The sequence below is a fragment of the Seriola dumerili genome, unplaced genomic scaffold (assembly GCF_002260705.1).
Source record: "Seriola dumerili isolate Sdu_G_001 unplaced genomic scaffold, Sdu_1.0 BDQW01000052.1, whole genome shotgun sequence".
NCBI classification, from domain to species: domain Eukaryota; kingdom Metazoa; phylum Chordata; class Actinopteri; order Carangiformes; family Carangidae; genus Seriola; species Seriola dumerili.
This window is the reverse complement of record NW_019174307.1, coordinates 22,686,849-22,701,788: the sequence shown is the minus strand read 5'-3', so window position 1 is coordinate 22,701,788 and position 14,940 is coordinate 22,686,849. Positions and strand designations below refer to the sequence as shown.

General features: G+C 44.4%; 1 protein-coding gene across 2 annotated transcripts in view; it reads left to right on the top strand.

The window, feature by feature from the left end:
* Positions 1-3,401, top strand: part of satb2 (SATB homeobox 2) — a 46,837-nt gene extending 43,436 nt beyond the window's left edge. The window contains exons 13-14 of one of the 2 annotated variants that reach the window (XM_022740830.1): positions 1,484-1,690; positions 1,817-3,401. In XM_022740830.1, the coding sequence (XP_022596551.1) occupies positions 1,484-1,690; positions 1,817-2,311 (702 nt within the window). In that variant the 3' untranslated portion in view covers positions 2,312-3,401. The remainder of the gene's footprint in view (positions 1-1,483; positions 1,691-1,816) is intronic. The other variant, XM_022740829.1, reaches the window with a different exon arrangement.
* Positions 3,402-14,940: the final 11,539 nt, after the last annotated feature.

Sequence of the window (14,940 nt, the reverse complement as noted above, 5' to 3'; positions counted from 1 at the left end):
ACCACCAGATGTTAGAGGCAAGTGAGGAAAACCAAGAGTGAGAGCAGCAGCTGAAGATCGAAACGAAGACGCCACAGAAGGGACAAGCGGTCAGACTGCAGGTGGTCAGAGTTGAAAATAAATAAATAAATAGATAAATAAAGACAGGGGTACACGAGCATAGGACTGTTCCAGAAAAATCAATAGATGATTTTATGTCCTCCATAGACCCAAAGTGTTCAATATGCAACCAACTCCACTCCAGTTTCAAGCAAAGTAACTTAGGGCACCATTTCCAAAAAAGTGTTTTGGTATTTCACAATAAAAGTGCTCTACTATCGACTGCTGTACAACAGAGGGACAACTTGTTGTTGTTGTTGTTGTTTTTGTTGTTGAACTACGTGTCTAATCAAAGAAAAATGACAAGTGGAGTTCCCCAAGGTTCGATTCTTGAGCCTCTTCCGTTCTCTCCACATGTTCCCAGGAGCTCAAATTATTTACTATGCAGATAATAATCAAATTTACATCGCAGTGTTATCAGGTGACTACAGTCCTGAGGAACTGTGAAACAAACACTTGAAGACCTTAATTTCATACAGTTAAAAACTAACATGAGGACATTTCATTTCTTGTTTACGTTTCTTGTTGTCATGTGTTTCTATTATCTGAGACTGGTGGCTTGTTTACCGTTTTGCAGGTTAAAAAACAAAGCAACATAAAACATATCTGGAAGAACGTTTATACCCGAGCTCTCAACTTTTAAATCAAGACTAAAAACCATTCTGCTACTTCTTATTATTATTGAGAGTTTTTCTTCTCTGTACTCTCACAGTATTTTGACTGCATTGTAGTTGTTGTTTGAATGCCTGAGGTGAACACCTGGCACCTTTTTCTCCATATAAAACTACAACCGCAGCAGCTGTTCCAGACTCAATCTAACTACTAAATCAAAATGATTACGTCCCTGTCGTCTCTCCCCCCGCCACACTCCGTCTTCTCTATTGAATGGGCTGGTTAAATAGTGATGGGGTGTCATAAGTTTGTAAATAAGAGACTTCCTGGCAGACAGCTGGTTGGCGTTTTACTAGAGCTAATCTTACACACATTAGGTCAAAGGTATACTGGACACATAGCTGTTTGAATGCCAGCCTTGGAGCTGGTTAATAGACCGTGACACCCTGTGAGCTGTGAAACACTTGTTCTCACCCTCTGTTCACCCTGCAGCCCTGGCTACTGTGTGCCGAGGCTGGAATAGGTTACTGGTGGTTTTATAAGATGGGTTGCATCATACAAGGTTACGGTCAGCTTCAGATTACACTTAGGACATGATATTTTATCTTGGGTGGAAGATACAGAAGTTTAAAGAAGAGTTTTATGTAAAATAACAAATATAAGTGACAAGATAAAGACTAATTCTGCTGGTTTGGTTGTTCTTTATTTCATTATGTTTAAATGAATTCCTGGCTGCAGTCTTGATCAGGGGTCACTGTGCCCCATTAATCAGCTCTTTTGTCTTTCTCGTCAGGCGCTTCACAGGCCACCCCCGGCCCCGATGAAGGAGCACCGCCTGTCTCCGATGCGTGAAGAACCATTATCTGCCCCAGGAAATGATGAGGGGTCACAGACTGTGGGCGCAGGAGCCGGAGGCGGATGTCCGTCCGGCGCTGTTGGCGGCGCTGGGAGCAACAAGAAGCCACGATCGCGCACTAAGGTAGAGTCTGTCGTTGTCTTTCCTCCGCTCAGCAGCCATGAAGTCATTATTGTGGATTTCAGTACATGGCTTATGGTTTTAATTCATCTATCTATCCTTCCTGAATCCTGGTGGTGTGTTTTCCAGATCTCCCTGGAGGCCTTGGGTATCCTGCAGAGCTTCATCCAGGACGTCGGCCTGTACCCTGACCAGGAGGCCATCCACACCTTGTCGGCACAGCTTGACCTGCCCAAACACACCATCATCAAGTTCTTCCAGAACCAGCGTTACCACGTCAAGCACCACGGCCGCCTCAAGGAGCTGGGCGAGGGGGCTGCCGCCAGCGGCGGTGTGGACGTCAGCGAATACAGAGAAGAAGAGCTGCTTTCCGGCTCAGAGGACCCAGAGTCCAGCGAGGATGGAGCTGAGGAGATCTACCAGTCCACAGAGGGGAGCGGCGGGAGCACAGGTGGGCTGAACCAGCCTCCGGGCTCCTCTAGCTCCAACTCCAGCCAGTCGTCCTCAGGAACCAACATGGCTCAGGAGGAGGGCAAGGACAAGGGGCACGGCCGGCCTGGTGGCAACATGGCTCCCGGGAGCTCCTCATCCAGTCCCCGAGAGCAGGCTGACTACCAGAGGTAGAGACTGACAAACAGAGAGGAGAGGACAGAGAAAGAGAGAGAGAGGGAGGAGGAGAGGAGAAGAAACAAGAAAAAGAAAGAATCTACGATACAGAAATGAGGAACTGGAAATGAACGGATGGAATACGGCTGCACAGAAACTGTATGAGACACAGATGTCTCCATAGGCACAGATTCACCAAGAAACCATGAGACTGAATGACTGTACATCGCCCAGACGACCAGACGGACTCCTTTTAGCGACAATCTCTGACAGACATCTGTGAAAACCTGATTTGTGGAGTGAATTACCTCAGCAGCAGACAGCAGGTTTGCAGTGGTTGTGTAACTGTGAAACAGTTTTTCCAGAAATGTTTAAATAATTCACTCCAGACTTTCATTAGCAGATAAGACGTTTGCTGCCCAGGCGTCCAAACTACAAACAGACACACAGACAAATCTCCTAATCAGCCAATCACCAGAAAAGACACTCCACAGAGGCGGGACTTCATCAGCTTTCTGTCCCTGCGCCTCCTCTTTAAAAACTGAGCACAGTCCCATCGAACATTCCTCCCTATATGCTGATTTATAGACTGGATCCTGGGGCCTTCTGAGACCTCTGCAATCCTAGAAATCCTCAGGACACACACTGATGTTGCTAATGCTGTTGGCTGCCTGAGAACATGGATAAACAAGACTTTCTGTTCATCGTTTCACAGCGGAAAAAAGGAAACAACCACCGACATCCCGTCCTCACCTCACCGTCACGCTCCAGAATCACTACCAGTCCTATCAAGCACTTAACTGTTCACACAGACTCTGATCATTTTTGTGGGTTTGATGACCTCTGTCCATCCGTCCATCCGTCCATCCGTCCGTCCATCCTCTCGATGTTTCGCAAAAACTGCGGGGTTTAAAAAAAAAAAAAAAAAGACTCACGAGAGAGAGAGAGAGAGAGAGAGGAGCAGTGGACGGTCTGGCAGGAGGACAGTGGACTGACATCGAGAGGATGTGGCGTGGAGGGACACCCCAGGCTGTGTGCGCGCCCACGGCTCTGAGCCCTTCCTGGCAACATCCCGCGTACGTGTGGCGAGAAAAAAAAAAAAAAAAAATGTCAAGAAAAGGAAGGACAGAGCGGAGATTCAGCAACCAAACAATCAGTCACTTTATGTGCGGTAGTCCACCCCTTCCACTCTCCCTCTCTCCATCTCACTCTCTCCTCCTTTTCCTCTCTCTAATTGGTGCCCACAGTCTTGTGTTTCACCACACCTACCCGCACTTAAACTTCACCAACCCTATTTATTGCTATCTTTATCCATGATTATTATTATCATTATTGTTATTATTGTTGTTATTATGGTTAGAATTGCTGTCATCGTGTGCTATTTTTAGTTTTTATTTCCATGGTTTTAAATATTGGTTTTCAGAACTGGGCGGTTGTTTGGGTAACAAGAGACATTAAGAGAAACTCTGCCCTGAAAGAAGAAGAGGACGAGAAGGAGCCGAGAGTGAAAGAAAAGAAAAAAGAAGCAGTTACTGAGTGTTGTTGGGTAAAAAAAAAAAAAAAAAAAATTATAAAAAAAAAAAGTCCTGTCATGTATTATGCCAATTTTTTATAGTTCTGTTTCCCAAAAATAGTAAATAAGATTTGTTGAAAAGAGAAATAGTTAAATAAGAAAGCGAAACTGAGCTTTTTTGCTGCAGTTGATGACAATCGACTTTTTTGAGCCATTAAAGAAAAGTGGCAGGTTTGAGTCTGTTCCTCACTTTTAAATGTCTGTAAATACCCGACATGGGATTAATTATTACTGGTATACTTTTATTTTTTATTTTGCCGAGTAACTTTAAGTGTTTGAGCCAGTTTGGAGTGACGGAAGAGTTTCTGTTTTTCTTCCTTTGGATAACTCAGTTCAGTTTCATCGTTCCAGGCAAATTGAATCACAAGAGTATTTAAGAAAAAAAAAGAAAAAAAAGAAATCTGTTTTTTTGTTGGATGTCTGGTGCAGTTGTGTTTAGGTATAAAATCTGTTCAAAAACAATATCTGAGAATGGATGGCGTGTTGTCTGACTGTCCTGATCAGCTGCTACACTCAAAACAGATGACTTGTCTTTCAGTTATGACTCCGATCACTCCGTACGATAACGTGCTTTTTTTTTTCTTTCTGTATGACAGGAATCAGGGTTCGACTCAAATGCAGTTCTAATGAAATCTTAATTCATCCAGTGTTGAAGTCAATTAAAATTTGTGAATTCAAAGATCGTGTGATTTTTATTTCACTTTTATGGATCCTCGCACTCACACACTTGGACGCAAACACACACACACACAATTTTGTGGCTGGGCCAAATCGTCCTCCAAGCCAATCAATTAAAGGTCTGCTGTAAAGCCACAGGGGCTGGGGTTTCTAATAAGTGCGTGGGGAGTGACAGTAATTCACACAGGAACACAGCCAGCGCTCTCTCGCTCTCTCTCCTGTCCCACAAGATTAGAGCTGCTGGAAGCTGCACAGTCCCACTTCACCCAGCAGACTTTAGAGAACAATGGAGCCTGTCCTGAGAACCAGTCCCACTCATGCTACTGTTTACTTTCCTCATTGTTTCAGATTTGGTGTATGGAGACACAATGTAGAAAACGGCCCTAATGAGCAGTGGCAGTGGTGGAAGAAGGATCCAGATCGTTTACTAAAGTAAAAGCACCAATACAACAAAGTAGTTATGTAAAACTACACAGTTATAATCAGCTGCTGCTCGTTCTGCAGTAAAACCTGACCTGATACTGACATATTATATAATCACACCTGTAAGACTGATCCAACAATGTGCGTTCGGCATTTCACTGTTGTAGTTGTTCAAGGAGGTAGTGCATCCCAATGGTTCCCAACGTAGGGGTCGGGCCCCTCCGATAAGTCACCAGATTAATCTGAGGGGTCGTGAGATCGTTCATGGATTTGTAAAAGAAGAAAAAAATAAAGTTCTGATACATAAAATTTGTACATATCTTTTGTGTATTTTGGTGGAAAAAAATTAAGCAATTTGCCGGTGATGTTCAATATTTTTATCACTGTCAAAGACTCCCATGAAAAGACCAAAACCAACTACGTCTTGGTGCATCTCTCAATTCCTTCCCACCTCACTACCCCCGCTGTGGCTCTCAGCCAAAAGCCCATTGGTTCCTACTGGGAGCTTGAATCTTAAAAGAACAGGTCACAGAGTTAAACGTTAATGAGAACAGTAGACCATTTTCAGCCATGGATTCGGTGCAGTAGTGAGCAGGACTGTCTATATCAGATTGACTCATAATAAACTACACTGTGTATGTGCAACAGTGCAGCTCACTGATGCGTTTTTAACAGTTTTAGGTCACGTGTATGTTTTTCTTCCTTTTTTAATCCTAAATAATTTTCTGAAACACTCGGCCCCGGACTTTGTGGCAAAGGTTACTCAAACAGGAGGAAGTAGTGCATTTGCTCAGCTGCAGATTTGGTGCATCAGCAGGGCAGATTTGAAAGAAACTACAGTGCCCACGTTCTTTGTGATTAATGTGACCTTCTGCAAAGGTGCGACTCATTTCTGTGTTTTTAGTTGATTTTGAGGCTCTGAGGAGACGTATATCAGATGTTAGTGTATGTTAGTTTTGGTCTTTTCATTGTACTTGCTGACGATAAGAAAAACATAAATGAGACGTGTCCTGTAAACATGACTCATGGAGCTGCGGTTTCAAGCAGCTAAAATGAAAAAAATAAAAAAATAAATAAAAAAGTTCTGTGTCTGTGATGAGAGAAGAATTAGCAGAAAAAAAAACTCTGTCTTCTTGTGGTTGTTTTTTTTCTTTTGTCATCATTAGTCATCGATTAATGAAACACAGCTATTAGCTCAGAGAGAGGAGCCCGGGGAGACTGGTGACTACATGTTTTGGCTGAACACTGACACTAAGCAGCAGTAAACAAGTCTAACAACAGGACTACGAAAGGCCGACCTCTACTCTGACATGTTGTGTTCTGTGAAACTAGCCCTCTGCAGTGTATTCTGGGTAAAAAATAACTATTTTCGACCGACTGACCAACCAACCAGAGAGCGATGCGGCAGATTTCTCTCTCGTTTCTCTCTCCTCAGCTGGCAGGAAGTTTTATTCGTTTTTATTACACAACTCTGAGTTCAGAGATGCCCTGGAATTACAGCATTTATTAGGCAGAAAATCCAAAGCCAGTATATTTTTATGACCTGTCCAACTTGCGTTATGAAGCAATATAAAAGCACAGCGCTGTCGTACATTCGAACAGCAGGGTGGCGCAGCGGGGGGAGGGGGAGGGGCCAAAATTCTCCGGAGAAACAACGCAAAAAAAAAAAAAAAAAAAAGCCGAACCCGTCTCAACTTTTTGCTGCAGCACAACATGATGTCATCGAGCAAGGCTCCGTAGGCCAATCAAATACATGCGAGCGCACATTCCTGGTGGATTACTTTGCCGTGTGAACGCTGTGTTTTGACCGTTTACCTCGTGATTGTTGCAACGAAAGATAAAATAATTGCCTGTGTGAAAACTTTCCACATCCTCTCTGAGTATCACAAACTGTTGTGCAGAGTTTGGGTGTCTGATAAACCTTTAACCACATAAATCTGTTGCTCCAAATACACTGTCTGTATTATATTTCCTGTCTCACTCCTTAAACAACACGCTCCCACCATCACAGCGCTGTTGGTCCGAATTATGAGACCACTCAAAATACAGAATATTTGGCTTCAGAGGGGAATGTGGTTTATCTGTCTTGGCGAAAAAAAAAGTTTTTTTCTTTTAATTGGCGCCTTTAAGAAACTACAGAGACACAAGTGAATCAAGTCGAGATGAATCTCAAATCTTAAACAGACAGAGAGAGAGGATGTGAGATCGCCTCGTCAATCAGGAACCATGTGGCATCGCTGAAATCAACTTCAGTAAATGAGTAAAATAAAATAGCTCCTCTGACAGGGTACCTCACTACAATCAGCTACACACACACACACACACACACACACACACACACACACACACACTTACTTCAACTGCCTCTGTAATGACTTTCAACTCTGATGAGATGTGGCAGGGCAGAACAATCTTGGTGTTTAACCTGCCACTACGGGTCAAGCATTTTGTGTGTGTGTGTGTGTGTGTGTGTGTGTGTGTGTGTGTGTGTGTGTGTGTGTGTGTGTGTGTGTGTGTGTGTGCCAGTCTGTTGGACTCCTCAGTAAACAATAGAGCCTAAGTGCAGGTGATGAGCTGGAGGGTCGGGGGCTTCCTGCACAAGCGTTTTCCACTCAGCTTGTCTTTCCTGCCTGAAGACAATCAGCTCAAGCTGCGACTCTGCCACTGTGGGATAATTATCCCTGCTGGGAAACACTGATGCTTCTCTGTGCTTCCCTTCAGCCTGTCTGCCTGTCTCCCTGCTGTATGCTTCTGTGGGCTAACAAGGCTAGAACTGTGCTGACCGAGCTGCCAGAGGAATGAAAGAACTAGAATTACCACCTCTTGTCTGCAAGTGCCTCCGCCACTCAGACTAGTTTCCCTATTGATCCAGAGTCATATAAAATATGAACCACCAACCATTTGTCATAATTGCTGTGTGAAGTCTTGAGTAAGGTCACACTGACCTTGACCTTTGAAGTCTAATTAGTTCATCCGTCACTCCAAGTGAACATTTGTGCAGTGAAGGGATTCCCTTGAGGAGATCACAAGGCCAAACTCATGTTTTGTGAGGTCACTGTGACCTTGACCTTTGACCTTTAGCCACCAAAATGTCATCAGTTCATCCTCGAGTCCTGGTGAATTTGAAGACGTTTCGTCAAGGTGTTACTGAGATATCGTGTCCACGAGATTGGGACGGATATATGTAAGTACGTATGGACAACCCCACACTACGCCTCCGGCTCTGACTGTCGCCAGCGCGCAGGCATGAAGATGAAAATAATTCATCGACGCTTCTTGAAACAGAGAGCAGGTGTTCACGTTCTCCTCGCCACTCATCTCCCTGCTGCAGTGGATATTTTCATGAGCCAGCGAAAAGAGAGCTGTCATCTATTTCTTCTCGGCATGAATCATTCTTCTGAGAGTTTATGTTTCGCCGTCCAAGTTAACCTTGGAATGACTCGTTTCATGATGTTCAAAGGCTTCCAGACGATTTCAGAGCGCCTTGTCTTTTGAACAATGTTGTGCATTGTGTATAAACTTGAACAGGGCTTGGCTTGAGGGAGCAGAGAGGAGGGAGGCGGGGGGGCAGGCTGGGCTGAGTCAACTACGTGGCCACAGGAACCAAATATTGCTTCATTTGTACATGTATGCAATCAAAGAAAACCAGGAATGGAAAAAATACAACCCAAGAGGCTGTTTTGGGTGGAATTTACTGGAAATTGTGGATGACAATGCAGCTTCCTGTGTTTATATAGTAAAAGAATACGCTTTTAAAAGCACTATTACTAAAGAAGAGTGCGATGGTTGTTCCAGGAAATTAACAAATAAACTCNTGTTTAACCTGCCACTACGGGTCAAGCATTTTGTGTGTGTGTGTGTGTGTGTGTGTGTGTGTGTGTGTGTGTGTGTGTGTGTGTGTGTGTGTGTGTGTGTGCCAGTCTGTTGGACTCCTCAGTAAACAATAGAGCCTAAGTGCAGGTGATGAGCTGGAGGGTCGGGGGCTTCCTGCACAAGCGTTTTCCACTCAGCTTGTCTTTCCTGCCTGAAGACAATCAGCTCAAGCTGCGACTCTGCCACTGTGGGATAATTATCCCTGCTGGGAAACACTGATGCTTCTCTGTGCTTCCCTTCAGCCTGTCTGCCTGTCTCCCTGCTGTATGCTTCTGTGGGCTAACAAGGCTAGAACTGTGCTGACCGAGCTGCCAGAGGAATGAAAGAACTAGAATTACCACCTCTTGTCTGCAAGTGCCTCCGCCACTCAGACTAGTTTCCCTATTGATCCAGAGTCATATAAAATATGAACCACCAACCATTTGTCATAATTGCTGTGTGAAGTCTTGAGTAAGGTCACACTGACCTTGACCTTTGAAGTCTAATTAGTTCATCCGTCACTCCAAGTGAACATTTGTGCAGTGAAGGGATTCCCTTGAGGAGATCACAAGGCCAAACTCATGTTTTGTGAGGTCACTGTGACCTTGACCTTTGACCTTTAGCCACCAAAATGTCATCAGTTCATCCTCGAGTCCTGGTGAATTTGAAGACGTTTCGTCAAGGTGTTACTGAGATATCGTGTCCACGAGATTGGGACGGACATATGTAAGTACGTATGGACAACCCCACATTACGCCTCCGGCTCTGACTGTCGCCGGCGCGCAGGCATGAAGATAAAAATAATTCATCGACGCTTCTTGAAACAGATAGCAGGTGTTCACGTTCTCCTCGCCACTCATCTCCCTGGTGCAGTGGATATTTTCATGAGCCAGCGAAAAGAGAGCTGTCATCTATTTCTTCTCGGCATGAATCATTCTTCTGAGAGTTTATGTTTCGCCGTCCAAGTTAACCTTGGAATGACTCGTTTCATGATGTTCAAAGGCTTCCAGACGATTTCAGAGCGCCTTGTCTTTTGAACAATGTTGTGCATTGTGTATAAACTTGAACAGGGCTTGGCTTGAGGGAGCAGAGAGGAGGGAGGCGGGGGGGCAGGCTGGGCTGAGTCAACTACGTGGCCACAGGAACCAAATATTGCTTCATTTGTACATGTATGCAATCAAAGAAAACCAGGAATGGAAAAAATACAACCCAAGAGGCTGTTTTGGGTGGAATTTACTGGAAATTGTGGATGACAATGCAGCTTCCTGTGTTTATATAGTAAAAGAATACGCTTTTAAAAGCACTATTACTAAAGAAGAGTGCGATGGTTGTTCCAGGAAATTAACAAATAAACTCTGACAAGGCGCAGCCTGGCCAGCTCGCAACAGTCAATCTGCTGAGTTTTCATTTAGACGGCCCGAACTAATCAGCCTCAAACTTAGTAAAAAAGGAGAACATTATGCAAGATAAAGCTAATAAGTGGCCAACAACTCAATCTGAACGATGATTTTATTCAAACCTGCCAATTCCTCTGCAAGCACGCTGCAGCTGAAATCGTATTACTAAAGGAGGCCGCGATCTGGGAAATTAAACTAAACTTAAACTCTATCAGACTGTCGCCGAGCCTTCCTCCAAACCGATAAACACTCAGCCGCACATTTTCCTCTTAATGGTCCAAACTCATCAGTCGAACACCCACCGACAAATATTATGCAACAACAACCTAATCTGAATGGAAATGCTCTTCTCACCCACATAATCTTTTTTTGCCTCCGAACAGAACTGAATGTCCAGACGAAGAAGTTATTTCCTCACACTGATGACATTAGTTCCAGTAATAATATCTGTGGACTCCTTCAGACGACGCTTACTAAAATGCATATTACATCTTTAAATGACTTACGGGAATATCAGAATCATTTCTCTCTCTCTCTCTCTCACCCGGCTTTCTCACCCCCCCGCCGTACCCCCCCATTACACTGCGACACACAGCCTCTCCGCTCTGCAGCTTTGTGGTAAGCACCTCTGGTTTTCATTCAGTACCACCCATCCCCTTTTCCTTCCACCTCATCCCTAAATCTCCTAATTCAACTCATTATTCGCTCAATTGGTGGGCTTTAACCCCTCCCGCCTCGGGTCCTATAGAGCTGGTAGTCATTAGCAGGCAGGATTTGTGAAGGAGCGGAGCAGGGCCCAAACTCCCTCTCTCTCTCTCTCACACACACACACACACACACACACACACTTACATGCAGTGTCATAAAGCGCCTGAAGAGCCTGCGGGGTGTCGCTGCAGTTAAACACATATCAGCCTCCCAGTGTTAAACAGCGGCTCTGTCAGAAGTTGGATGGGAGTCAGGTCTGCTCGGTCGGGACAGACAGACAGTAACGCACGCGGCAAAGACCACCCAGAGGTTCTGTGGTTCTCAGAGATGCTAGCTGCATCTGTGCGCGCTGAGCATCCGCCTGCGTGGTGGATTCTGGGAAGTCTCAGGGGTAAAGTGGATAATTTGACCTCTGTTTGAAAGAGTTAAAAAAAAAAAAAACGTAACCTTTGCTTTACATACTGGGAAGATGTTGAAAAGACTCTTAAAAGACTACAGTCTGACACATCTAGGTTTTAGAGTTTTTAGTCTCACTCTAGTAGATTTTGTGAAGACTGCGGATTTTGCACGAACACTATTTGCAAAACTACGACTAGATTCCTTTGAGATTATTTCCCATCATGCTCCAGGTGGTATTTTTTAAATTATTATTATCATTATTATACGACTCAACACAACAATTTGGCCCTTCAATGACCGTGTTTGGACTTCTTATTTATGATTTCCTGTTTTATTTTGAAATTGTGTCCTTGTGTCCTATTACCCTTTCCTCCCTCATGTATTTAATGCCGACTCACATTCACATTGCTCAGTGCATCAGTGCTCAATGCGTCAGCTTGGTTTGCTGCTTCCTGTTTGGTGCTGGAGTCGAGACTAAAACTCTTCGATAATATTAAACATGTTTGATTTTATCGGAACGTCAAGACAAAAAGAAAAGCTCAGCCCACCAATGATCGGGAGCGCGCCGCATCTCTACCATAACCTTTATGTCACTCCCATGTCTTATAGTCCAAAACCCAAACATATTCAGTTTATAATTATAAAGAAAAGATTATTTACATGTAGAGAAAATTATATCGCGGGATTCTCTCAAGCTGGAAAACAAAAATCCACAGAAGTATGAGGAAGCCCAACAGATGCCGTGTCAGACCCTGCACTCACAACTTCCATAGCAACAGCATATAATCCTTAGAGCCATTAAACGAACGTAAACTAAACTCTCAGCTTGACGACATGTGAAACTCAGATGTCTGAGGTGTGTGTGTCTCTTCTCTAAGAACGTAATAAACTTTCAGATGTTTCTTTTTGGCCTGTGACTCTGTTTGTTTGTTTGTGTGTGTATGAGGGCGAGAGAGATTGACAGGTGTCTCGATACCCAGGGCCCCTCAGACAGCTGTGAGGGCACCACTGCAGGGTATTAGGCCTGATAGGGGGATGATTAGAGAACATTAGAGGTGAAGGGGGGAGAGGGGGCACAGCTGTTGCTGCTAACTATTATTACCCACAATGCCGCAGCAGAGGGGAGGCTCTCTGTGGAGTGGGCTCACACACCTGTGGCCTCCCGCTGTATTCAGGAGAGATGTGTAGATGCACTATCAGTCTGTGCGGGTCAGGGACATACTACCTGGTATCAAAGACGAGGATTTTCTCGTGTTATTATTCTTATTTTCTCGCATTTTTCCTTGTTCAACGGTTTTGTCATCATGCATTTAGTCCACATCAGAGTTCACCACGCATAACCCAATAATGTCCTGTTGACTGGAACAAGTGATGGAGGCAGGAAGTGCGAATGTGGGGGACACTACTGTGACTTTTCATGGAGAGATCTCCCGCGGGAGCTCTGCCATGGCGCCTCAGAGCGGCGGGGGCAGCTGGTGGTGCTTGTGGCGCGGCGACACTGTACGTCAACGCTAATGCACCGAAGAAACAGAAGGCAGCGGTGGTAGTCACTCGAGGGGCAACATGGAAACAAAAAGTAAACAACAGCAGACATTCAATTAGCCAAATGTTAGGGCGAGATTAACGACTGCTTGTCAGGACTCAGCCTTTCATCGGCTCCTCGGCGAATATGGTTTGTGACATTTCGAGCTGATCAGAATACTTTCAGATGTTGCTTTGGGAGTTCGACTGGAAACCGCAGTTGTGTTTGTTTGATTGGACATGTGTGTTTCAGGGAGCGGATTAATTTGGGATGAAGCGCAGCCCGAGTCCACTGACAACTCGAAGTTTCATCTGTGAAATGTTGAACGCAGCGTGAATTAAAAACAGCGTGGGTCGCTCGGGGTCAGATTTGTCTCATCCAATCTGGGTCTTTGTCAGGCGAGATCTTCAATACGAGAAGGCAAACAGCTGCTGTGATTAAAAATAAATCGCACTCAGCATTTCTCTAAACCCTGGAATAACTAATCTGGACTGGGACATGAAATATACATGAGGGCAAATGTAATGATTTCATCCATCAAAGGATTTCTTTAAACACTTTAAACCAAAGTCTTGTCTCGGATACACGCGGAGAGAGAGAGCGGATTGTTCCGCAGCCTCCGAGCAATGATGAAGACAATATTAGTTTAAGGAGTCACCTGGGGAAGAAGTCACTCAGTGTTTATTTGTGGCTGTTATGGCGATAGCTCAACTACATTTTCCATCATTAAACCAAAAGCCAGGAATTACCTTGCATTTGTTGATTATTTAATATTTTTCTATTAAATTGTTGTATTTGTAAAATGCCAAATAGTCAAAAATGCCTGTTATAATTTTCAAATGTTTCGTTTTCTCAAATTCTTTCAGTTTATCATCAAATGTGACAAATAAAGAATCAAATCTCGACCCTTGAGAAGGTAGAAACAGCAAATACTGGACTTTTTTCATTGGAAAAAGAGAAACTGAGCAGCATGTCGTCCCATAATGAGGTTGATTTCATTAAAATTAAATAGAAAATCCACCATTAGAAGTTCATCAAAGGCCGAACCAAACTTGTCGCTGATTGGTCCGGCTGTGCCTGCATCATTGGTGGGAGGTGACCTGTTACTAGAACTGATTGTTCTGTTCAAGCACAGTATCGAACAGGGAACATCAGGGAGCATGAGATCAGCCTTCAGTTCCCCCCAACAGCCTGCACCTCTGCCCCGGGCACTGCCCACATTCCCCCTCAGGCGGTGATGGGAGGGTGGGCAGAGGGGCAGGGCAGGTGTGTGTAGGACGGAGCAGCCCGGGGCCGTCCCCGGGTGCCGGCCTCTGCCTCGCCCAGCGCTGATGCTTCCTGACAGAGACGCTGGAACAACTGCAGCGATGAGAATAGCAAAGCAGACCTGGTGAGCAGAGACCGCTGCTAAACCAACAAACCTCCCTCAAAGTCAAGTCAGCCCCCGGTTTTGGTGAGTCAGAGAAGCAAATACAGCGGTACCTGTGGTAACTGTAGTGCCAACTCAGAAATGCCAGAAATGTGTGTTTAGAGTAAATATCACAGGAAGTAAAAGAGTCGTAGTGACTGAGTGTGTTCACAACTTTCTCCATCTGCCCCCAGGAAAATCAATGATGCAGCTTTAGGACTTGAGTTACAACTTAATCTTGAGCTAAGATTGATCATATTTTGGCAAATATTTCATTTATTAACCAAAGTTGGATCGATTGTTTATCAATATGAGTTTGCATATACGTATATACAGTATATATATCTTTTTCTGTACAGAAAACCAATGAACTCATTAAACAACAGTCTGGGAACCAATATCCTGTAACTTAACTAAAACATTTTAATAAAGCAAACTTTACTGCCTTTAAGCCCCTGACTCAGATTTATAAGGTTGTTTTCACACCTGCGCTCTTGAGTCCGGTCAAACCGAACCCTGGTTTATTTCTCCCTCTCGATACGACTCGTTTGTGCAGGTGTGAAAGGTAATCGACTCTAGAATCGGGTCTAGACCAAAACAATCGCACCGAGACCCGTTGGAGGAGGTGGTCTCGGTCCAATCCCAAATTAAATTCTGGAGCAGTTTGGTGCGAAAGAGTTCTGAACT